At 30.7% G+C, this 25,396-nt stretch overlaps 1 protein-coding gene across 7 annotated transcripts in view; it reads left to right on the forward strand.

Annotated features, from left to right (window-relative positions):
• The window catches only part of LOC115887717 (mitogen-activated protein kinase kinase kinase kinase 5), a 42,263-nt gene that overhangs the window by 2,933 nt on the left and 13,934 nt on the right, over positions 1-25,396 (forward strand). The window contains exons 6-14 of one of the 7 annotated variants that reach the window (XM_030907186.1): positions 2,042-2,123; positions 2,254-2,361; positions 2,422-2,521; positions 4,127-4,274; positions 9,869-9,919; positions 14,270-14,308; positions 14,551-14,589; positions 22,451-22,835; positions 24,636-24,843. In XM_030907186.1, the coding sequence (XP_030763046.1) occupies positions 2,042-2,123; positions 2,254-2,361; positions 2,422-2,521; positions 4,127-4,274; positions 9,869-9,919; positions 14,270-14,308; positions 14,551-14,589; positions 22,451-22,835; positions 24,636-24,843 (1,160 nt within the window). Of the gene's footprint in view, positions 1-2,041; positions 2,124-2,253; positions 2,362-2,421; positions 2,522-4,126; positions 4,275-9,868; positions 9,920-14,269; positions 14,309-14,538; positions 14,590-22,450; positions 22,836-24,635; positions 24,844-25,396 lie in introns of all 7 variants that reach the window. The other 6 variants (XM_030907187.1, XM_030907188.1, XM_030907191.1 and 3 more) reach the window with 6 other exon arrangements.

Below are 25,396 nucleotides of genomic sequence, written 5' to 3' on the forward strand. Positions count from 1 at the left end.
CAAAAATATATTTAAAAATAATATTTATCTATTAACATGGATTTGGACGATAATAGGTAAAAATACCGTAAAATGGGGTGAATAGAAACATAGGGGTGAATAGAAACAAAATTTCAGAAAAAAATCAAATCACGATTAAAAATATTCAGATTAAAAAGAGTCGACATATCTAATTTTTCTATCATTGGTAATACACAATAAAATGTAAAAACTATATTTTTATCTGTGGCAGCACTGTTTCTGTCAATTAGCTGATCAATAAATGTGAGATCGATTTATCACCTATTTTGTATGGCGCGAAAACTTTATAAATAAAATATTTATTTTTAAAGTAATACTTAAGCTGGTACATGTAAGTTGTTATATTATATGTATTGTTAATTATTGCTAAACCTACTTAAATATGTAATAATTATCTGTTTCTAATCACCTTGTTGGAAATAGAATAGATAAAAACCTTAACGTCAATGTGTGTTTCTATTCTCCCGAATAGCAGGTGAATAGAAACACAAAAGTTATTTTTATTTAATATTTATATGCATATTTTTCAAAAATCAAATTATATGTATACGCAAAGAACAAACAAAGACCCATGTTTTAAAATATTCGGGAACATAATACCACATTTTTATCAACCGGTATATCGCTAATAGCCTACGAAACTGTTTCTATTCACCCCATTTTACGGTACTAAATTTATTTCTATATTCGGTATAAAATTGTTTATTAGGTTTTTAGTTTGCGATGTTTATGGTAAATAATTTTCATTTTTATTGCCTCTGAATTCACATGAGGACAGAGATGAGGATATCTATGGAAAAGTAACCACAAGAGGAATTGTTACATCATTTAAAAAATGTTGGGAAGTTTATTGTTTCCCATCGAAAAGTAGAAAATGCCAATGCAGATGAACGTATTGTAATTGTGATAGAAGTAATTCCAAGGGTGAAGTTTATTATAATTAGTGGAAGTAATACCAAGGGTGAAGTTTATTATAATTAGTGACCTGTGCTTCTTTTTATATGTAGATGTTTCTGGTTTTGAGAATAAATCGGTTGAACCACACCCAAAATTTTAGTAGTATTTGCATACCCAGAATATGCCCATCAAGGGTTATATAGCTCAAATTTCCTTTTAATGGTAGGCAATTATTCAATGCAAATTAACTTTTAAGCGACTGAAATATTAAATAGTTTACAATATGGTATATCACTAAAATATATTACTTTTAGGTACAATTAGGGCCCGATACATTTCAAAAGTAGAATATTATTTTATATTAAATGAGGTATTGTACTAACAATCAATTTATATTAATAACGGAGATTAAAAAATAACAGAATAAATAGTTCTTTTTCTTATACTACAAAAATAAACTATAGAATACAACAGTATTTAAAAAAAAAAAGTGATGTTCCGGCCGAGATTCGAACTCCGGTCTCTCGCTTCCTAGCCCGACTCCTTATGCACTGCTCCATAGTAACTTGCTTAGCGATAATTCAATGACGGTATATAAACAAAAAAAAAACAGGTTTATAACAATATCTTGACGATTTGAACTGGCGCGCGAATGAAGAAATGCGTGCGGTCTTCTCGTGCGGTTCTATCGTGCGGTCCCCGTCCATACCACTAGCGAACATTCGTTCGTTCGTTCGTTCGTTCGTGCGGATAATGAATACGCACCTTTATATGACAATTTACAGTAAAAAAAATAATATAATAATAGGTTATTTACATAAAAACTTGCATTTTCCTGTGCGTGCGAATTACAATTTTACGACATCGACGACCAAATGACAATAACTATGACATTTTTATAGTTGGCCTTCAAAGGAGCATTGCCTTCCATGGTTCACCCACCTTACAATTTATAATAAAATTATAAAGGTGATTACTAGAGAGGGAAAATTAACCAAAGATAGGCATTAAATAAACGGTTTAGATTTGTTATTATACAATCTTGGTTGATTGTATAGATCTGATGATATAAAAACAAATGGAAATTATTATTGGTAACAATTTTCTTATTGAATAATTGCAGGAGCCCGACATTTCACAATTTTATCAAAGTGGCCCTAACAAAAAACCCTAAAAAGAGACCCACAGCAGAGAAATTATTGCAGGTTTGTTTCCACACCTCAAAAACCCTGTCTTGTTATGTATTGTTTTATTATAATTATATTCGACTTTTATTTATATGTGTCCTTGTTGCAAGAAAAAAATCTCATCTAATTACACCGTTTTTATTTTTAGCATGCTTTTTTTCAAGGAGATATGAGTAAAAGACTGGCTCTAGAGTTATTGCAAAAAGTTAATAATCCTTCGCATATGTTTGCCGATTTGGAGGCGGATGAAGACGGGGTAGGTTTCAAATTTTGACAGATTTTTTAGTGTATTGTGACATTTTATTGAAATTTTTAGGCAGTGCCTAATGTCCCTCAACGTATAGCATCACGACTGACTACGAGACCAAAAGATATGCACGTTATCGATAAGGCCAACAATTCCTTGCAGCAGCTTGGTATGTAGTATTTTTCAGGGATGGAACAAGTGAAAAAACGTAATGTAAAAAACGAATTTGTTACATGTAAAAAACTCATTTTTTACGTATAAAACCTTCGTGTTTTACGTGAAAAAAAAATGATGTGTCGAAATATAGTTTATCGCGTATAAAAATATTTTTACGTGTTAAAATATAAATTTTTAGGGTAAAAATTCTTCAGCAGTTTAATAAAGTAAGTTTTAGTTTTTTTATTGATAATAATGACGTAAAAAAATAATTGGAGGGACGCGTAAACGTCCATCCCCGGTATTTTACGTGCTATACAGGGTGGCCCAATGTTTTGAGAAAGTTCCATATGAAGTTTCTTGTTTTAAGATTTGTTTTTATTTTTTTTTAATAAAATCTGCAGGCTTTAATGAAAGATTTAAAATATTTTATAGATATACTGGGTGGTTCAATTTTATTTAGGGAATTGCTCAATAAACATCCAATTTTGGTAATACTTTAGAATAACACAGTTTGATAAAAACTATGCTGCTTTATGATATATAACAAAGTATGCTTGAGGCGTCAAGTTGCAAAATTCATCCCAAAAACTTTGCTTCCAGATAATATGCAAAAACAAGCAAAGCAAGTTTTAGCAAATGTTTGAAGCGGTATTTTACAAAAAAGCGTGTCTATTAAGTAGAATCATTGTTTTATATCTTTTTTTTTTCTAGAAATAAAAATTAATATTTAAGTTTTGAAAAAGAAAAAAAAATAAGTCGAATAAGGCGGGTTTTGTTGCAGTACGATGCATATTGCGGGGTTTGTTACAGCAAGATACTGTATGATCGAAAAAAAAATGGTGTCCGTATGATCGTAAAAATGGCTAGGAAATGACGATCGATGACATGTCACATATAATTTTACATCTTAAATGACAGCGATCTTCATTTTATAGCCATCGCTGACGCCGTTTTTTTTTTCTGATCATATTGTATTTGCATCGTAACTTGATTTATTTGATATGCTATTTTATTAAAATTAGGTAAGGATTTGAAATGGATAAGAAGTCAGTAGTAATATTATACTTGTGTAAAAAGTCTATGAAAAAATGCGGGATTTACAACAATAATGACAATAAAAACCAAATATATGTGGTTAAGATGGATTTTGCTGCAGTGGCTGAATTTGTAGTGAATTTTATATAGGAATAGGCGACTTTTGATGCAGTTTGGGATTATGTTTATGTAGATTTCAGGGTCCACTATTAATATATGTCATTAGGCCATTTTTTTTTAATGGATAAGGCGGTTTTTGCAAATTAGCGCCTCAAAAAATACTGCCAGTTAAAATATCTCAGTAATTTAAGATATTACAATTGAAGATTAATTGTAGAAAATTTAATCTAAAAATGCAAAACACATAAAAAATGTGCTTTTTTAATATTTTAAGAAACGCTGAGTACAGATTAAAACACTATGGCATTTTTAGAACAGGAATGTTATGACAAATCCACTAAGCAAAAAAACTGACAAAAAGGTGTTTCAAAATGGCTATTATGACGCCCATTTCTTAGCCTTTTAATTCAAGAACTATATTCAATTTTATAATGAATCTCGTATTTTTTGGTACTTTCAGAAGCGAGTAACGAAGTAGTGGACGATCCTACCCAACCCTGGAACCTTACCGACGTCATGAACAACGTCACCAGCGTTCACAATTGCGTGGAGCACCAGAACAAGAAATGGGGTATTGGGGCAGCCTTTGATTCGCTGAATCGAGAGAAGTAAGTATAAATATCACACTAGTTAAACATCATACAATTGGGCTTCAAACGCATAATGGGGCTTGTCTGTACAACATTATTAGGTCAAATGGACCAAAATCGTTTCATTCGTGCGCTTTGGGTTTACTTAGGTAGAAGTTTCGTAAATTTTATGATCACTCAGAGTAACAAAAAGTTAGAGATATATAGATTAGTAGTGGGAACTATCGAATGAATACTATCGAAACATTCGATAGTTGCAATTCATTCGAATAATTCGATAGCTAGTAAGAAAACATTCGTCGAAAACTATTCGAATAAAAATTATCGAATAGATGCGTCATCTGCCTTGAAATATTGTATTCTAGTAATTCGGTAGCAAAAACCATTCATTTATAAAATTCATTCATTTATCAAATTCATTTATTCGTCAGGATCGATTTTAATAAAATATAAACTGGATTTTAGTTGTCGTCCGGCGACGTAGGTTTCTTTCCTAGAAACCCGACAGCGGTCGGTGGCAATGAAAGAAGCCGGCATCTTTGATTTTTTGCGGAGCCAAATAAAGATAAGGACACATTATTTTTTTTATTGAGGTGCTAGTATTTACACAGAAATTACATTATGAAGGGCGCTGTTGCCATATATTCGTATTAGTTGGTATTAGCAAAGAATATTATTCTTTAGCATTAGTTAGTTAGGGATAGTATGTCTATATGTTTAGCATTTTTTTATTAATATTCTGTTGTTACACTGCAATAATACTTTTTATTTTGGATGTAGGAAAATGATTTTTAATGTTTTTAAGCAAAGATTGGTTTAATAAATAATAATAACAGTAATAATTTGTTATACCTATTAACAACAAAATTTAAAATCATTTAATAATATAAACATTTTTTTTAAGTAGTAGCAAAATATAAACAACAAATAGAAGTCAAAAGTATTTATATTAGATCCTATTTAAAAATAATATAGTCTCTAAATATGGCAACGTTGGTATATTAAATAATAATAATTACAGAACTAATTTGTTATATTAACAACAAATTTTAAAATCATGAAATATAAACATTTATTAATTTTCTAAGCATGCAGTATAATGGAAGGAAAATGTAAATAAAAAATTAGAAATCAAAATTATTTATATTACTTTTTATTACTTTATATTACTATTTAAAAATAATATTTACTTTTACTGGCATTTACTTTAACAAATAAATTAAATATTTCTTCGCAAAAAGCTATATGTAAGAGAATTAGCATAAACAAAATACAAACATTGTTAACTTTTTTTTAAATTTGCACGTGTAAAACTTTCAATTTAATTTTCTCACCCCAAAATTTGAGTTCGATAACCCCATTTACTTAACCACATTACTTAAATATGATTATTAAGTTCAACTAATTCATATTATTAAAACATCTAAAATACAAATATGTATGTGCAATCTAACCTAACCATAATATACCATATAAAATTAAATAATTGAAAGATCGGACTACGGAAAATCACTCAAATTTTCGGAAAAATTTTGACCACTTCGCACACAGTCGTCAATTAAAAAAAACGAGGTTTAACTATAATGAGGTAAACATACTATTATAGTATTTTAATAAACGCAAAAATAGCATAGTATTTACAAGGCGAAGTTATAAAAATTTGGAAGAACTAATAATGCACTGACGCACACAAAAATCAGACGAATACTAAATTTCATTTATCAAAAGCCTTCGATAGTCGTGCTCCTCGTGGCGCAACGATAACCATTTAGTCGCACGGCGAGGTTGTCACATATGCTTTAGTATACAAATGAATGAATGATTTTATTCGAATAAAACCATTCGATAGTTAAAATCATTCATTCAGTAACCATTCGATAGTCTAATTCATTCGATAGTTCCCATCGCTAATATAGATTAACGCTGTATTTTATTTCTTACCTTGGTTAAGGTTTCCTGTTTGGTTTCTATGTTTTGCCTGAAATTTGTATTATTACGAAACATAGTTCCTGAACAATACCCGTCATGATTGCCACCAAATTAACCAAAAAGTCAGTATTTCTAGATTGTTTATTAATAATATGTCATTCAATCTGTTTTATTTGTTACAAACAAACTGAACGGTCTGACGAGTTTAACAGTTCATTTACAAGTATTTCTCAACATTAAAGTCAATTGAAAAAATGAATCAATCAAATAGAAGTTTTATAATAAAAAATATTGAACTTTATAAAATGTCAATATTGAACATTATACTATTTATTTCAACTCTTACGTATTTTACCTTTTTTCGGGAACCGATCCTTACCGTAGTTTACCAGGTCGCAGCGACCTGGATGTCAGTGCATTTGAGCTCTTAAGCTTAAGTTCTACAAAGGAATACAGCCTGTAGGAAAATCAATAAACGTTGTCGTTCACGTCATCAAAATATTTGACGAATGCCTGTCGCAATTTTGCCACCGCTATTTTTTTTTACTTTGACTTTTGGCAAGTGTTAACAATTCATACATACAAATTCGTAATATTCGTTAGCCATTTTTTACTTCAATTTTAGTCACAATTATGGAGTGTAGAGATGAGGAGAAATATCTCTTTTGGGACTTTATTTGAAAATGTGGTCAAAAAAATGTGAAGAATAAGGGTTCACCAAATGACCACAGTTCCGCTAATGACGCATAAATCTAAAAAATGAAAAGTATCTATAGATAAGAGAATAAAAGAAAAAAACATATTGCTCAAAGAAAGCTTTGTTTTTATTTTTTAGAATACAAAACAATTATTTTTATAAAAAATGTCTATACCTATGTGGCGGATTCATCTCCAAAAAAATCCTTTATGGGTATTTCGCCACTGCACTGCAAGAAAATCTAGAAAATAAAATACTTATTTTTTGTAAACACTTCTGCATTAAACCTAAACGGACACTGCTTGTCAGAAGTTATGTTTACAGTTATACAAATTTGCCTAACAAAGAAAAAAATGCTTAACGTTTCGGAAAGTCTATCTCTTTCCGTCGTCGGAAGCAAAAAAATACAAAGAATAAAGAAAAAAACTATTTAAAATATTTAAATTCAAACTATTAAGAGAACACTTTAGTTTTTTTAAAGCAGATACGTCTACAGGAAACCGTTGACGATCTGTTAAAATGACATTATATCCAAGTTAAACTTCAAAATTAACAATTACTACCTGATAACAATTACTTAATAAGGTAAAACCAAAAAGCCCCAAACTTTCTGTATGATTATTTTTAAATTTTACTTACTACTACATAAATAAACATATTATGTTATGTTGCTTAAAATCAAAGAAGCGATTGCCATACATTACTAACATCTACAGATGCACGAGCAATACATTCATTTTTATTAGATTGTGTTAAAAAAGCCTCTTTTATTTTTCTTTTAAAGGCTATCGCTTCTTTCATTATAATTTTGGCGTTATCAAAATCTACTCTGTGCCCTGTGTCCCATAATTGCTGACAAATCTTAGATTTGTGAAAATCCCCCTTTCTTAAATAATCTTTATGTTCTTTAATTCTAACATTTAAGGGTCTAGATGTTTCACCAATGTAAAATTTATCGCATTTACATGGTATTTGATATATTACATTATTTGTTTGTTGTTCTGTATTCATTGGTTTGGTATGTGATAAAATGGATCTGATAATTCGAATTAATTATTTTTATATATCAGAGGCACAGTATATTGCTGCTGAATAAAAATCGGTAATTTACTTCATGTGACATGAAAATAAAATTTGTATTTTTTTGAAATCCGCGCCTTCACGTCAAATATTTATCTCTTTTGAATCATTTCCTGTTCTAAAAATTTTCGGCGCACATTTTAAGTGTTAGGTTTTTGCTACAGCAGCGCCATCTTAAGTCTTCCCTTTTTTATGACCATTTTTTAATGCACGAAGATATTTCTCCTTACCTCTACACTCCATAGTCACAATACACATAATTTTTTTTATATCTACATTATTACTTTGCCTTTGATTATTACACAAACAAATTCTAATGAAATGAAGCTAGTTTTCTGAATGAAGTTAGTTTTCTGAAAAATATACATTTCTAATTGGTTAACATTAGTCTTCGTTTTTTGTGAAATTATACTCACAGTTTGTAAACTCATATTGAACACAGCTGGAACAAGCTAAAAAATCTATGTATTTTCAATAAAAGTTGCAAAACTTAAGCAACATTATTAATTTTTACCTCTCTAACGTAGTCTAGCCGCAAATAAGACTTATCATGATCTCTTTCCTGTTCAAAATAATTGAGCAGAGACGAGACAAGTTATCGTTTCTGAGTATTTATTGGTTTTTGCATTTTATCAAAATGATAATCGCAGTTTTAACTAAACAAAACGCAGATTTAATTTCAAATTTGTCAAAGAAAATTCAAAATAAAATTAAAAATGACATAGGTAAAACTAGAAAAAAAATAGTAATATCGAAAATGAAAAATATCAGATTTGCAAAGAAAAATCTCATGACAACCGGTAACATTTGCATTAACTAACAACATAAAGCCTTTTTGATCGGCCAATTCGTTTACTTAATGTGACAGCGTTTTTTTTTTAATCAGGATATAAGATTATAGGAAAAAGGAAAATGTGCGCTCTGAGTTTCAAACGAATCTTTATTTGTTAAAAATTTAATTTGGTAATAGCACAGATTAGGTATACTATATGGGGCAACTGCCTAGCTACGTTGAAACACCGGTTCCCATTAGAACACCGAAGTTAAGCGACGTAAGGCGATACTGGTGGATGGAAGGTTGACCGGTTCGAAACTCTGTATCGTGCTGTTGTCCAAGGGAAAAGTGTAAAATCTATTGATACACACTGCTAATTCACGCCGGTTCGAGGCCGGATGAGATCGGATATCTCGTGAGTAAGACTTAATTTAGACACTTCCTAAGTCGGTAGGCTACCGTCCATGATATGGCCGAGGACCGCGGTTCGGATTCCGCGTAAACAAAGTAGGCTCCGTCAAGATTAGCCCTGGCAGAAAAAAGGAGACGTTAACTGAAATCTTTACATTTTATACTATATGTATACAGATAAAAATCTTGTCCCTAATTCGTAGTACGAAAATTGTTTTTTATGACGATGAGCAAACGAGTAAAATTTCCTGTGAGCAAAAATAAACTCGCCTTTAAACGGCGTAATAACTGAGCCGGTCAGGCGCTGTTTACAATTTTAGAGGCCATAAGTGGGCGTGCTATGTGCGCAAACTAGTAACCTAACTAGTGCGCGACTCCGAAAATTGGAACCACGAAAAACAATACTTTTGACGATAAGTTTATAATCTGTATAATCTGTGGTAATAGTTTCGACGTCTTTGATGACACGCACGCCAACTTCTGTTGATTTCTCTATGAACAGTTCTCTTGAGAACATAAACACACTAAACATATTGAAATATATTTTTTGTTACTCTGAGTGAGCATATATTATCGCATTTCCAAATAAAACAAAAAATTACACGACGTTAATCGTTTTAGTCAGATGTCCTTAATCGTTAATTCAATTTTATTTTATTTAAGGTACTGATTTTTTAACTAGATCTAATAAAATTGTGTGTTTATCTTTTTCTGTCGTAGTTCTGAACGAAAATCCTTAACCGGCTCGCAAATTTTGAGAATGTCTTTGAGGTTAAGTGACACGTTTTCTCCCTTTGTTCACGTTTGCAGTGTGTTTTTATTTCCATTTCATCGATATACCGTTTTTCGTTGCGCTCATTTCTCAGCTTGATTTAACATTTGACCTCTCATAATAATAATAAAACGGTTTAGAATCATTTAAACTGAAACAGGTCATGTTATTTGCATTTTAACTTGATTAGTGTTATCTGAGACTAAAAAACGATCATGTAGGTGATAACTACAAAATAACATATATAAACTGTTTATTTAGGATATAAAATACAGGGTGTTATATGTGAAATAAGTAGCTGAGGCAAATCTAGATTTAATGTATATCAAAAATGGTTCACCCCCATAACTTTTTTATTTTTTCGGTAAAAAAATTAGATATGGGATGTTTATATACATTATGGCATAAATTAGGATTGATTGACGTATTCAATTATTTTCGGCCACTTCCTGTTTCACCGGAAATAACTACAACTTTTCATTTTTAAATGGTATATTTACTCGGTATTTTTTTTCTCTATTTGATAGAAAATGCCCTTCTGTATAGAATGACATATTATATGTCAATCAGTGGCAGCTCGTGGACAAATAATTAAATTAAGAGTTTATGAAAATTTAATTGATATTAAAATATTATTTGAAAATTTTTTGCTGCATTCGTCATTTTGTCAACATTTTTTTTTGTTATTATTTATACACTAATACCACAGAATATCTAGCTACGCAACAGAAAAATACTCGAAATGTAAGAGCTAAAATTGCACAAATAGAATACTAGATGGCGCGACAATATCATAATCAGAATATAATTATAAATTTTGAACTTTCGGTTTTGGATCGACGGCTCGTCGACTGCCTTGTAGCTCGGCTAAATATGCACAGTTGCCAGATTCAAAAGACTTGAATTGGCATCCCATTCTTTTTACTGTGTATAGTGCAGTATGTGTTTCTTTCTATTCTTCTTCTTTTCTTGTCAGATACACTTATATTAATTATTCCTTCGGCTATTAAAATAGTTTTAAGTATATTATTACAAAACATATACATTTTTAATATACACTCCCTTATAATGTTAACTAAGAAAATACCTTTAATTACCTTTAAAATTAATAATATACAGGGCGATTGATAGTGATATTTATTAATGCTGGAACGTTAGTAATGAAATATAAGTTTAATAATAATGGAAATAATTTATTAAAATGCAGTAGAAAAAATGTTAACTGACTAAAAAATACTATAATAACAAATTTATTCCGTTTGCCACGTTATTTATATAGACCTAGGTAGATTTTAAAAAGTGACACAGGTACAATTAATAATATATTAGTTCGGCATAAAAGTTGCTGTCATGACATTGAACAATAAATTAAAATTCGTAAAATAAATTAAAATTATTAATTAAATAAATCTTTATAAAGAAACGCAAGTATTCCAAATTTGGGCCCAATCGAACTCCAGGAAATGATATCATAAAAGTGTACTATATTATGGTACCACTTGATATGCTTTAAGGTACCATAATATTGCAATGTCACCGAAGATCCGTAGTATACCAAATTTAAGATCAGTCGAACGCCATGAAATGGTATCGTAATATCGTACTATATTACGGTACCACTTTATATACATCATAGTACAATCATATGACAATGTCACCGCAAATACGTAGTATCCCAAGCTTAAGCCCAATCGAACGCCATGTACGTAATATAGTACTATATTATGGTACCAGTTGATATGCTTCATGGTACCATAATAATGCAATGTCATCAAAAATACGCAAGTATATATCAAATATGAGCTCAATCGAACGCCAGGAAATGGTATTGAAATATGGTACTATATTAAGGTACCACTTTATATGCATCATAGTACCATCATATTACAATATAACCAAAGATACGTAGTATACCAAGTTTAAGCCCAATCGAATGCCAGGAAATGGTATCGTAATATGGTACCTCTTATTATGCTCCATGGTACCATAATATTACAATATCACCGAAGATAAGTAGTATCCCAAATTTAAGCCCAATCGAACGCCATGTACATAATATGGTACTATATTATAGTACCAGTTGATATGCTTCATGGTACCTATAATAATGCAATATCATCAAAAATACGCAAGTATATATCAAATATGAGCTCAATCGAACGTCAGGAAATGGTATTGAAATATGGTACTATTTTAAGGTACCACTTTATATGCATCATAGTACCATCATATTACAATGTCACCGAAAATACGTAGTATACCAAGTTTAAGCCCTATTGCTGCCATGTACCTAATATTGCTATGTCATCAAATATGGTACTGTAGAAAGTACCACTTTATATGCTCCATGGTACCATGATATTACAATGTCACTGAAGATATAGTATATAATATGCTGGAAAAGGACGATCGATGTTTCCCATATAAATTTCCCATATAAATTTATATATAAAATGACAGCGATATTCATTTCATAGCCATCGCTAACGCCGTTTTTTCCCAATTATACGATATGAACTTGGTATGAACACAATCGAACGTCAGGAAGTGGTATCATAATAGTAGAACAATACTTATTATATTGTCGCCGAATTACAATGAAAATTCAGGATTCAATTATACAATCAAACGTCAAGAATTGATTGTAATTTAGCTCATATGATTTAATTCCAACTAACATGGCAAATTGAAAAAAACAGCTCTGATCTATTTTAATAGGGGTAGGCTTTATCAGGAAGTATTAAGATATGAATTACACAATGGCAACACAGCACAAAATTCCTTTAAATTTTGTTTGTAGAAAACTGTTTTCTTTTAAATTTATTGCCCTCTATTATGTAGTAGCGAAACTACCGCATCAAAATAACTGATTTGGAGACAGGCTTTAAAAGCCTGTCTCCTTTTGCTACCTACAATTTTATACATGTAACGAGGCTTCTGTTGCGTAGCTAGATATTCTGTGCTAATACCTATAATATTTTCGTTTCAATTTGGGCTAAAACGCATTAAGTAAAAAGAGATACAACCAGTTTTCGATAAACACATTATTTTGCATTCCAGTCAAAAAATATAATTAAATTTAAATTAAATATAATAAACATTATATACAGTGTCCACCATAAAGTTGGATCCATATGGACGTTTTTTTTTATATTAGAGTTTTAAAAAATCTTTTTATGGTAATCACTTCTGCTTTGAAAACAACTTAAAATGCACCAAGCCAAAATTGACAGCTAACATCTGGGAGTTGTCAAATACAAAATATTTAAAAGAAATTTTTAAAAATTGGTTAAATTATTATTATTTTAAAAAAAGTGACTAACAAAATTATGTTTCAACTTTGACTTGGTGCATTTTAAGTTGTTTTTAAAGCAGAATTGATAGCCACAAAAAGTTTTTTTAAACTCTAATACCAAAAAAACCGTCCATATGGATCCAACTTTATGGCGAACACTGTAATTATTGAATGGCTTCCCCGAAAAACGTTCTAACCGATATTTTTTTCAAAATAGAGATTTCAGTGAAATAAGGTTGTAATTTTCATAGGTATAGCATTTTTTCCTCGGTTTTTTCACTAAAATTTCGATATTGAAAAAATTGTTGGTTACAACCGAGGAGCCATTCAATTATTATTCAATTATTACATTAATGTTTACTAAGCAATATTAACCAAAATAAATTTGACTTTAAATTAATATTTTAAGCAGTAAAGTTTTTTTCTTTAATTTGAGTATTTTTTCGGTGAAGTGTCCCTTCACCTACTGCACCTGACGAGCCGCCACTGATGTCAACGTTAACTTTTGACATTTGCGCTTGAACAAAATAATATTTTAAATTTCAATCTAGAGTGCAATGGCTGTGTTCATAACGACAATTTGGCTCGAAATACCAAGTATATGGTACCAAATTATTCCTTAAAAAATGCTTTTGCCAAATATTCTAATGAGCCACACTCGTTCCATTTGAGAAAATTGACTTATGATTACGATTGGGGCACGAATCACATTAGACTATCAAATGAATTTTTATTTGGCACTCTAGTTTGAAATTTAAAATATTATTTTGTTTAAGGGAAAATGTCAAAAGTTGACATATGATACGTCATTCTATTCAAAATGTTATTTTCTAATAATCTCTTAGTGAGTCACCCTGTATAATAGTTCTCTACACTTAGTAGTAGACGTTTTTTAGTCTAAGATCATTGCCATGATTAATTTTTAACTTGTAGTGTTTTTTTATTTTTTCTAACAGCACTGTTGTTATTTTTTTTTATTAATTTATTTAATCCATTTTTTGTTTCGTTATTAGTCTAATTTTTTATTTAAATTCTTTTTAATTGTGTTATTTAGGAGTCTCTTGCAGTACATAGACGAAGAACTAATGATGAGGTAATTCTCTTCTTATAATAGACGAGAAAACAGAAAACAGTGCTTTTACTAACACTCAACACTTAGAAGCTTGTTTTGATTTGTTTTTACATTTTTTTCTCCTTGGTGCACCCATTTTCTTTTTCCTTTCTAACGCTTTTTTTTTCACTGGCTTTAGGCTGCTTTTCTCCATTTTTCGTAACAGAGTTTGTAGCTGTATTAACTGAGTGATTTTTCTTTTCTTTTTTTTGGCGTCGTTCCAGGGGCACGTTCAAGTACGGACATTTGGACTACGAGCAACAGTAAGTGATTATGCTAGGAAAAAAATAAATTCGTACAGTGTGTGTTGGAGAGATCTGTCAATATTTTGACATTTAATGAAAGAAATGGTTAAAAATATATAGTGAAGTGCTTTAAGCCCTTATGGGATACAAACCTCGGAATTCATTTACTGTGAACGAATTTTTATAAAACTTTTTGCATTGAATTGTTAATAAGATATATTACAGAGTTTACCCATTTAAATTCGTTGCTTTCACTTTAGTATTTAAATAAACACACATATACAGATGCATACATACAAGATGGCTGCGTGTTCCGAAAAAGCTCTGTATCAGGATTCCTATTTGAGATTTTTTCTCCAAACCTTTTACAAAATATGTGTTTAGTGGTAGTTCACATTTCAAAAATATTTTTATAGATATACAGGGTGAGTTAAATATATTTTTATACTTAAGTTTTAGTTTTTCAAATGAAATGCTTTATATTTGTTTAGTTCAGTGAATTTGCTATAAAATTCCGTGTTCAAAAATACCTTAATACCATAGATTATACTGAGAACGTCATTCTAGACGTCCAGGAACTTTCGTATGAGAACTTCTAATCGAGACGATCGACTTATTGTAAGTTTATCGCTAAGCCGGCGCCGTTTGCCAGCTTTTCAAATTTATAATGAATTGCACCTAAGGAACGTACATATTAACTAACGGACTATAAGAAGAAGACTAAATGAAGCAAATCTTATGTCAAGAAGGCCTGCTTCGGGACCAGAATTTACTGAATCTGTTGGCTAAGCCCAAAAGCAAAGGCATGGTCTTAATGTAAAAATTACGAAAAAATGTTAGTGTCTTCTTCAAAAGCGAATATCTCCAATAAAATATAGCCAATGAGACGAACCAAAAAACAAACTATCGAAAAAGGATGTATCTAGATGACAAAATGATTTTTAAATTTCTTGCTGTTTTAACATATTCCACAGGGTGTTTCAAACTTTCACCAAAATAATAATATTTTGTTTTCCCTCGTATAATTAACAGATGGGGAGTTTCATTTTTAATTTAGAAAGAGATACTAAAAAGTCAAATAATTTGGCTACATACTGCTTAAAAAAATCATCAAAATCGGCCCACTAGAACAAAATACCGTATGATCGAATAAAAACGGTGTCAGCGATGGCTATGAAATGAAGATCGCTGTGATTTCATATGTAACTTTATATGGGAAATGTCATCGATCGTCATTTCCAAGCCAACTGGACGCCGTTTTTATTCGATCATACGGTATATTAAACTTTAACATACATCAAAATTTTAGGGTGCCCATTTTTCATGCCGGTGAATGTATTTCAAAAATTAGGTATACATTTTAGTCATATACTTTTCTAATGAAACTCGCCTTTATTTTTTTATTAAAATCCGAAAATAAATTAATATATAGGGTGTTCCGTTACAAAAAACACACCTTTGATGTGTAACTTTTTTTGGGGACACCCTGTAGAATCCTATATAATTCTAGAAAATGTTTTAAATTGACTTACATAAGCTCACAAAATTTCACTTCAATACAAACATTTGTTCTTCTTGCAAAAACCGCGTTGTATATGTCGTGCCACCCTGTATAATTCGATTTCAATTAAAATTTCAATGATTAAAATATAAGCAGAATAGCTGTAGCTTATGCATTAGATTTATTTATTTCAATAAATTTACTTAGATAAAAAAATAAATAAATATGAAGGAAATAACTAAGCATTTACTAAAATTACTAAAATAAAAAATTAAAAGCAGCGAAAAAAAATGGGTAAACATTTTAGTATTTTATCTATAAAATACAATACAGAAGGTTTCACATTAATAGGTTCACAGTAATTAAATTCCGAGGTAAAAGTCTCTGGGCACTCCACTAAGGGGTTTATTGGCAGAATTTTTAAAAACTCTATTTTACTTTTTTTTCTAGATAAATTTATTGAATCAGGTAATAGTTTTCTTGTGGTACACCGGATTATGCATCAGCTGTGGACATAATCATATCAAAAATACTTTTAGTCACTTGATTAACCTTGACCTGCACAGCGTTATACAGTTATTATTTACATCAACAAAACTCAACTCCTTACTACCACTCCTTAACCACAAAGTGCCAGAATAGTCTCATAAGTCCTTTCAGAATATTCTCATAAGGTCTTCTCGTGATGACTTTTTTGCAACGGCTGCTAAACTGCTTCCGCATCTTGTACACTTCACACTAAAAGCGGTTCTAAAAAGAACAATTTTCGACTGCAAGGTCTGCTCCGAAAATATTTTAAGCTTAAAGTATCACAACACAATTCACTTAAACTAAAAACTCGTAATTCAAAACTAAAGTGTCAAAACGAATCAAAATGTCGGGAAATAAATAAATAAATGTGGCGACTTGACATTTTTTTCAACAGAGCTACACCCAAATCACTAGAGGGAAATTTAAATTTTAGTTAGTCAGCCCGGTGCCGAATATGTCCACGGTTGGCAACAATGCATTTAATAATCGCGCCCTCGATGTCGTAACGAAAAGTTTATTTGGTACCGCTCATACAAGGTGAATCTAAATAAGTTAATATTTTCAGGGCTGGTAGATTTCGATAAAAGAAACATATTTTCTCTTTACCGTTTTTCAAATATGTACAGTACGTCTCACAATGGAACGAGTCCATGTTAAATGTTGGACATGGGGCTAAAAATGTTTTTGGGAAAATTGAAAACTGAATATGGTAGTTTCAAAAACAAATGTCAGGCCTCTCTTAAAAACTGATTTTTAGAAAACAAAAATGTATTTTGTCGTTTTTACAAAGGTTTAAAATTAACCATTTTCAAAAAGGCTAATTCATGTTGAAAATATTAATTATAATTAAATTAGTAGGTTTTTTAAAAAATATTATTTTTTTTAATTTAACTGGTTCTTTGTTAATGAATTTTTGGCAAAATTTTGTACATACATCTCATCAATCACCCACCATATATTTTTGAATTAAAAAGTTTTGAATTTTTATTAAAGATCTAATCATCAAGAAATATGAAGTAAGTGCCGCAAGGTACCATATAAAGAATAGCGGCATATAGTAGACCACAATACCCTTACTATAAACATATATAAAAAAGTTGCTCCAATTTGCCGTTTTTTGAAAAAACAAATTTTGAACTACACGATGGATACTATTTCCAGGGGGCTTAATATTAAAAATATATTGTTATTCCGATATTATTATTAGATACTATCCTTCTTAACATTTATGTATAAATCGTATATTAGTAGAATATATCCAAATCACATTGTACCCCCCCTCCCCCTACTGACCATGCGACCATACCAATAGGTATGGTAGGCTATTAGGATCGGAAAAAAAAAGTTTTTTTAATTTCACTCAAAATGAGTTACTTGGGTCATAAATGACCTAAATACAAAATATTTTCATGGTGTCTGTCTGTCCGTCTGTAACACGATAACTCAAAAACCGCTGAACCGATTTTAACCAAATTTGGCACAAAAATACTGTGGCACCCGAGAATCTGGCCATTAGTTTTTGGTGGGGGTGGGGGGTTGGTAAGGTGGTATGGGAGGGGGTTAAAAATTTTAAAAAATCGTAACTCCAAAACTACAGTAGCTAACGAAACGCGGTTTTCAAATTAAGATTAGGAATAATATTTGCAACAAAATCCATACATATATAAAAGCCTAAAGGGTTTTTTGTTACATCCATCCCGCCGAAACTGCTTTACCAATCTTGATGATTCTTTTTTTAAATGAAAGGTATATATGTCTAGATTTGTTATAAAGTATTTTTAAATTGTTGAATTGCTATTTCTTTGTGTAAATCGACTAAATATTAAAACATACCTGAAAAACACCTACACACAATACCTCCAGAAATAAATTATTTGTAATTGTCAGTGGTTTGTCAGTTTGTCAGTCATATATCAAGTTTTTAGATATTTTAGGGATCAGTTCATACAGCCAGCTTTAGATACATAAATATTAGAACAAAGGTTCGTTTAAACCACATTAGTGAATTAGCTACACAAAGCGATTTTAGGAAATTCATCCTCTTAGAGAGTAAAATTATGTCGGAACAATTTGTTGTATGAAAATTCCTTACTATGTGGTCTAGAAGAATGAAATCCTACAAAAAGAATTAGAAGAGATTTTTGAAATTCATCAACCAAATGAGTAAAGTTAGTAAAAATTTATATAAAACTTGGTGACCTCTGGATTATACACATAAAAATTGGCACACAGGATCATTTAAACGACATGAGTTAATTATTTGGATAAAGCGATTTTATGAAATTTATAATCTTAGGGAGTAGAATAGGGAATGAAAGTTTGCTGTACGAAAATGCATTACTATAACATCTAGCAGTATAAAATTTTATACAAGGGTTTATTTAGTGACACATCAATAATATAAACGAAATATTTCTTTTTCAATTATCCTTCAAGGAATAAAAAATAACTATAAATAGGGAATTAGTGCTCTTAATAAACAAAAAAAAATAGATGAAAAATAAAAAAAATATCAAGGGAGTATATTACGTAAAGCGACAATTGAAAATTTCAAATATTCATTTGAAAACTTCATATTTCAAAACTATTTATTTTAGTAATACAGTTTATATGGGACCATAGGTAGGGGTTCTATCTATAAAGGGTAAATAATAATTTCACTATTTATTATTTTGGAGAGATTTTTTTTTAATTTTGCAAAATTTCTTTGAAACTGACTTTGGTTCGATTTCGAAAATAATCTATATATAAATAAGAAATAAAAAACCGCCCTGGAAGATCGCCATCCACCCTCTATCCAACCATACATAATTAGTTTCAGTCAATGGAAGTAGTTAGAAAAAATTGAGAAATAGTGTTAAAAAAAGCAAGAATTCAAAAACATTTTGTGGCCAAAATTGAACTTCTTTGAAATACTTTGATTTCGATAACTTGTAGAATTATTAAGATTTTTTATTTCAGACGGCTCTAATCAAAAGTTTTATTTTTGGTATACAAGTGTGTCATAAAGTCATATACAGGCGATAAAAAAATAAAAAACGGTTTTTAAATTTTCGAATTTTCTTAAGTACATAATAATATTTAAAGAGAATAAAAATGCTCTTGAAATTGGAATATTGACGGCTTTTTATAAATTTTAAGTAAAAAAATATGTAATAAGTCAAAAATAACAATATCGATTTTTGTCGAGCGAGTCTTAAATAAGTGCAATTATTCTTAGCGGTAGTAGGTATATTTGACCCCAGAAACACGATTATGAGTTTTTGCGCGAAATTTTTTTTTTAAAATTTGGAATTTTTTGAAAAACCTTTTGGATTTTTTTTAGTTTTTAGTTAAAAACCATAATTTCTTGATAATATGGCAACATAGATAGGTAGTAGATTAAATTTACAAGACAGAAAATCCCGAAAAGCTGCAGTGGTTCTCAAAATTTAAGCCAAAAATATTTTTTTTTGGAAATTTTTAAAGTAAAATAACTCAGTTATTTTGGAGTTATTTGAAAAACGGTAAAGAGAAAATATGTTTTTTTATCGAGATCTACCAGCCCTGAAAATATTTACACTTTTTCAAGACTTGCCCTGTATAATACCCAGAAAATCGACAATTGATAACTTTCATATGAAATACGAGTAGCTCTAAAACTCTTAAAAACATAGTTTAAATAGGGCATTTGTAAGGTTCACTAGCTCTATATACAAAGTAAATCATTTAAATCAATGCATGAACTACCCGAGGTGTAACGCGAACGTAGTCGCGGGAAAAACCTAGTTTGTAATAACATCAAAATCAGTCAAATTCGCAGTTTTTGAGATATTAACATATTTTAGTATGGGCGGCTATACGTGCCTCCCGGCGCCAATTTTTTGTTATAATTCGTCCCTCTTTCCATAATATTCCAGTATATATAATTAATTTTAAGTTTTCCAGATTGAAAGTATCAAATAAAAAACCTCATGTCCAACCGCTTCCATATACTCGTTCCACTGTGCGTCTGTCGGTTCTGTAGCTACGGGGTATCCGTGAGAGGGGAAACGATATTCTCTCGACGTTTTTCGTAAAAAATTAGACGACGCGTCCCATCAATAAAAATTCGACAAATTTTTAGTAGCAATTTTTTTTGCAAGTAGCCAATAAAATGAGTGGGCGGAGCGATTTGCGGTGACGTAGTCGTCAAGTCGACGTATAAAATATATTGCTGTTTATTTAAATGTTTTTTGTCCGCATTCCTTTCATAGACACAGATCCAGCAGACGTACTTTAAGTCAAAAATAACCGAGTTGTTTTACTTTGAAAATTTCCAAAAAAATGATTTTTAAAATTTTGAGAACCACTGGATCTTTTTTGGGTTTTCTTTCTTGTAAATTTAATATACTCCCTATGTTGCCATATTATAAAGAAATTGTGGTTTTTGCCTAAAAAGTAAAAAAACTTCCAAAATTTTTTTGCGAAAAAAAATCATAATCGTGTTGCTGGGGTGGAATTATGCTACCCCTAAAAATATATTGACTTATTTAATACTCACCTTGTATATGTCCTTTACTAAAAATAATACATACAAGCTTGTCAAACACCTTCGGTAATCGCAAAACAATTTCCGATGCACGTGATCAACTTTGAGTGGGAAGTGATGGCGACAGCGCTGCCAGATTGTGACGGATTTATGAGACGAATCTTAATTTAAAATTGACAAACGGTATATTTATTATATCAGTTTTTAAAGATGTTTACATTTTATTTTTAATCTAATAACTAATATTTTAATAATTAATTGATTTGTCTTATACTTGGTTTGGAGTTTATTTTACTCATTACATATTGGCAAAGAGTAGTCCATTATGAAGATTATTCTAAGCGTTATAACGGATTATTTATTTATTTATTTATGTACATTTTACAACGCCATAAGTGGTAATAACAAGTAAGAAGGTGCTATTAATGCAAAAGCTAATAATCACAGAATTAAATAAAAAAATAACGTAGAAATAACTTTGAAAGTGGTATAATGTCAAACTTACTTCTCTGACTCCAGTCAAGGCTAATAAAGGACCTTTATTGTCACGTTCTCGTTCAAAATAGTTTATCAGGGAAGCTACAAGCTCTTTGCTTCGATTGTTTAAATACTTCGGCATATTTTCAACACACAATTTCAAGAAATGCAATACAAATACTTAAAAGAACTGTTTGTGCTTAAAAGTACAAAAAGACTAATAGACAAAAAAAAACGAGAATTACTCACAGAAATTCAACAACACGATATTATACAAAATAATGACTAACATTAGGATAATTGTCAAATAATAAACGACAACGTTGCTGAACACGGCGCAATGTGACCAACATAGCGATAATAAAATTCGGTTTAAACTAATTTGTGCAGCTTGAATTTAAATAAAATATATGTTAGAATCATTTGCTCTATAAAGTAAAATGAAGAGCTGCTCGGTATCTTAAATTATACAACAAATTTAAACATTTTTGCCAAAATTTCATATAGTCAGGTTTATAGACTTTAATGTCAATATCGATATGATTAATGACGTGCATCGGAAAATGTTTTGCCATTACCGTATATGTCTGACATCCAAAAAAAAAATTTGGTTAGGATGATTCTCAGTTCAAATATTACTGTGATGGTATTTTTTTTACTATCATACAGTATTTTTAATAATCAATCTTCTACACACACTGTACGTGAAATAGTTCTCTTCCACGCACGAAGACCTAAAGGCAAGCGATGGCTTTCGCCAATTACCTTTTACCAATTTTACTGCATGCAACCTCAAAAAAAAATAGATACAAAGCAAAAGCAGTAGAGCGCTCCTTAGGGCTTGTTTGTCCCCTTTCCAGAGCCACGCTGCCTGTCCAGGACACCGAGGCCAAGTGCGACGACATCCTCCCCTGCGACGACCTCGCCCTCAACGGCTCGCCGCGACGTCACTCTTCCGTGGACGAGATTTTCGGCCTGGTCAGCTCGATGAACATGAACGGCCAGCGGCAGAGGTCGCTTAGCGACAGCTCGAGGGCGGAGCGTAGCGGCGGGGGCGGGGCGAATAATGCGGCCGGCGAATCGAAACAGAACGCGAACAATCACGAGGCTAGCGGTGCTCCTGACCTGGTGGCTTGTCCGCCGGTGCCGCCTAGGAAGCACAGGAGAAGGCACACGCCGCCTAGGCCGCCTAGTAATGGGCTGCCGCCTACACCGAAGGTTCATATGGGAGCATGTTTCTCTAAGGTAAGAAAGCTACATGAAATTTTAAATCACATTTCTTTTTGTCATTATAGACCTTCATCTATAATACAGAAAGCAAATAATCTATACTAATTATTTTATCTATATTATATATATATATATATATATATATATATATATATATATATATATATATATATATATATATATATATATATATATATATATATATATATATATATATATATATATATATATATATATATATATATATATATATATATATATATATATATATATATATATATATATATATATATATCTATTTTATTTAAAAAACGGTCAAGTTTCCGAAAAAAAACTTAAACACGTATATTTTATTTTGTTTTTTTACATATTTTAATATTTTTTAAAAATGTATACAGGGTGTTTCGATCATGATCATTCAATCTGGTTAATCACGATCCTGCTTAAAGCGCTCGACGTAAAAAGCTGATTTTTGGAAAACGGATTGACTTTAGGGTGTAGAGGTTCGATAAGAAGGGATTTTTCGAAACTCGTATTCTAAGGGGGTGAAACCACCCTTCAAATATTAGAATATTTTTTATTTAAAAACCGGTGAGTTTTTCGGAAAAACTCTTAAACGCGTATATTTTATTTTGTTGTTTTACATATTTTAAGATTTTTTAAAAATTTATACAGGGTGTTTCATAAAATATGGCCATTGAGTAATAACGATTCTGCTTAAACTGCTTGACGTTTAAAGCTGATTTTTGGCAAACGGATTCACTGTGGGGTGTAGAGGTTCGATAAGGAGGGGTTTCTCGAATCTTCCAAGAGGTTGAAAACGCCCCTCAAATCATACAGGGTGTTCCAAAAAATTGGATAATTGATTAACCACGATTCTGCTTAAACTGCTTGGCATAAAAAGCTTATTTTTGACAAACGGATTTTCCGAAAGTCAAATTCCAACGAGATGAAACTACCCCTTAAATATTACTAAGTTATATAATAATATCACCATATTGTTTTTACCAACATAAATGTGAGAAAATGTTATCCTGTTTTTATGTTGATGGGAATTCTTGCTTTGCTTTATCATCACCATTACAAATGATTAATTCGACGCGAACGAAGTCGCGGGTACACGCTAGTTAGCTTATAAAACTTCTACTTTCAACTTTTATATTTCTAACCTCAATTTCTCTTGACAGTGGTAATCAAATGCCAAAATGACATAACTCGGACATCCGCAACAGCGGTCTGATTAGTGGAAAACATTAAAATTTGCTAATTTGTCTACTAATTGAAACGTAAGCTTTATATCTCCTAGAGCCAATAAACAATAATATAACTTTTCAATTACAGTGACATTACAGAAACACTAAAAACTATTTTATAAGTGTGTCGATAAGAACCCAAAAGCAAAGGCAAAGGCAGCTTTCAATGCTCAAATTGCTGTAAATCCTTACTGTCTTAATCAAAAGCGAATATCTCCAATAAAAATAAAGCTATTGGGATGAATCAAAAAACAAACTATCGGGAAAAGCCGTGCCTAGATGAGATAATGATAAATTCCTTGCTTAATAACATACTCCACAGGGTATTTCAAATTTCCACCAAAACATCAACATTTTGTTTTCCCTCGAATAATTCACAGATGGGAACTTTCATTTTTAAATTAGAAAGAGTTACTAAAAAGTCAAATAACTTAGCTACAAATTGCTTAAAAAATCATCAAAATCGGCCCACTAGAGAAAATTATGATTTTTAAATTCATCAAAATTTTAAGGTGTCGTTGAATATTATTGTCTTTTTTTAACTTTTCCTTCCTCTCCGTAGGTGTTTAACGGTTCCCCGCTTCGAATTTACTGCACTGCCTCCTGGATTCATCCGGAAACCAGAGACCAGCACATCCTGATCGGAGCCGAAGAAGGAATTTACAATTTAAATTTGAACGAATTGCACGAAACTTGTATAGATCAGTTGTATAATAGGAGGACGGTGTGGATGTACGTCATCAAGGACGTTTTAATGACGTTATCAGGAAGTAAGTACCATATACTGTTATGATATAATATTATATAGATAATATTTGAATCAACCCCGTATTATTTTTAAGTACATACGGTAATCGCAAAACAATTTCCGATGCACATGATTAACTTTGAGTGACAAGCTATGGCGACAGCGCTGCCAGATTGTGATAGATTTATGAGATGAATCTTAACAATATATTCATTATATCATTTTTAAAGATTTTTACGTTTAATTTTTAATTTAATAATCAGTATTTTAGTAATTAATTGATTTATTTGTTTTATAGCTTATTTTACTTATTACATATTGGCAAAAACTAGTCCATTATGAAGATTATTCTAAGCGTTATTATGGTTATTTATTTATTTATTGATGTACATCTTACAACACCATAAGTGGTACTAAATTAACGTAGGAATAAATTTAAAAGTGGTATAATGTAGTGATGTAAATTTTAGTTACTGTTATGGACTTGTAACTACTAGTTACTTTTGGTAATAGGACTCGTTACTTTAGTTACTTTAGTTACTCGTTACTTTGGTACTTAGTATCGTTACTTTATA

This window comes from Sitophilus oryzae, unplaced genomic scaffold, assembly GCF_002938485.1.
Source record: "Sitophilus oryzae breed Bouriz unplaced genomic scaffold, Soryzae_2.0 scaffold_610_pilon_pilon, whole genome shotgun sequence".
In the NCBI taxonomy this organism is placed as follows: domain Eukaryota; kingdom Metazoa; phylum Arthropoda; class Insecta; order Coleoptera; family Curculionidae; genus Sitophilus; species Sitophilus oryzae.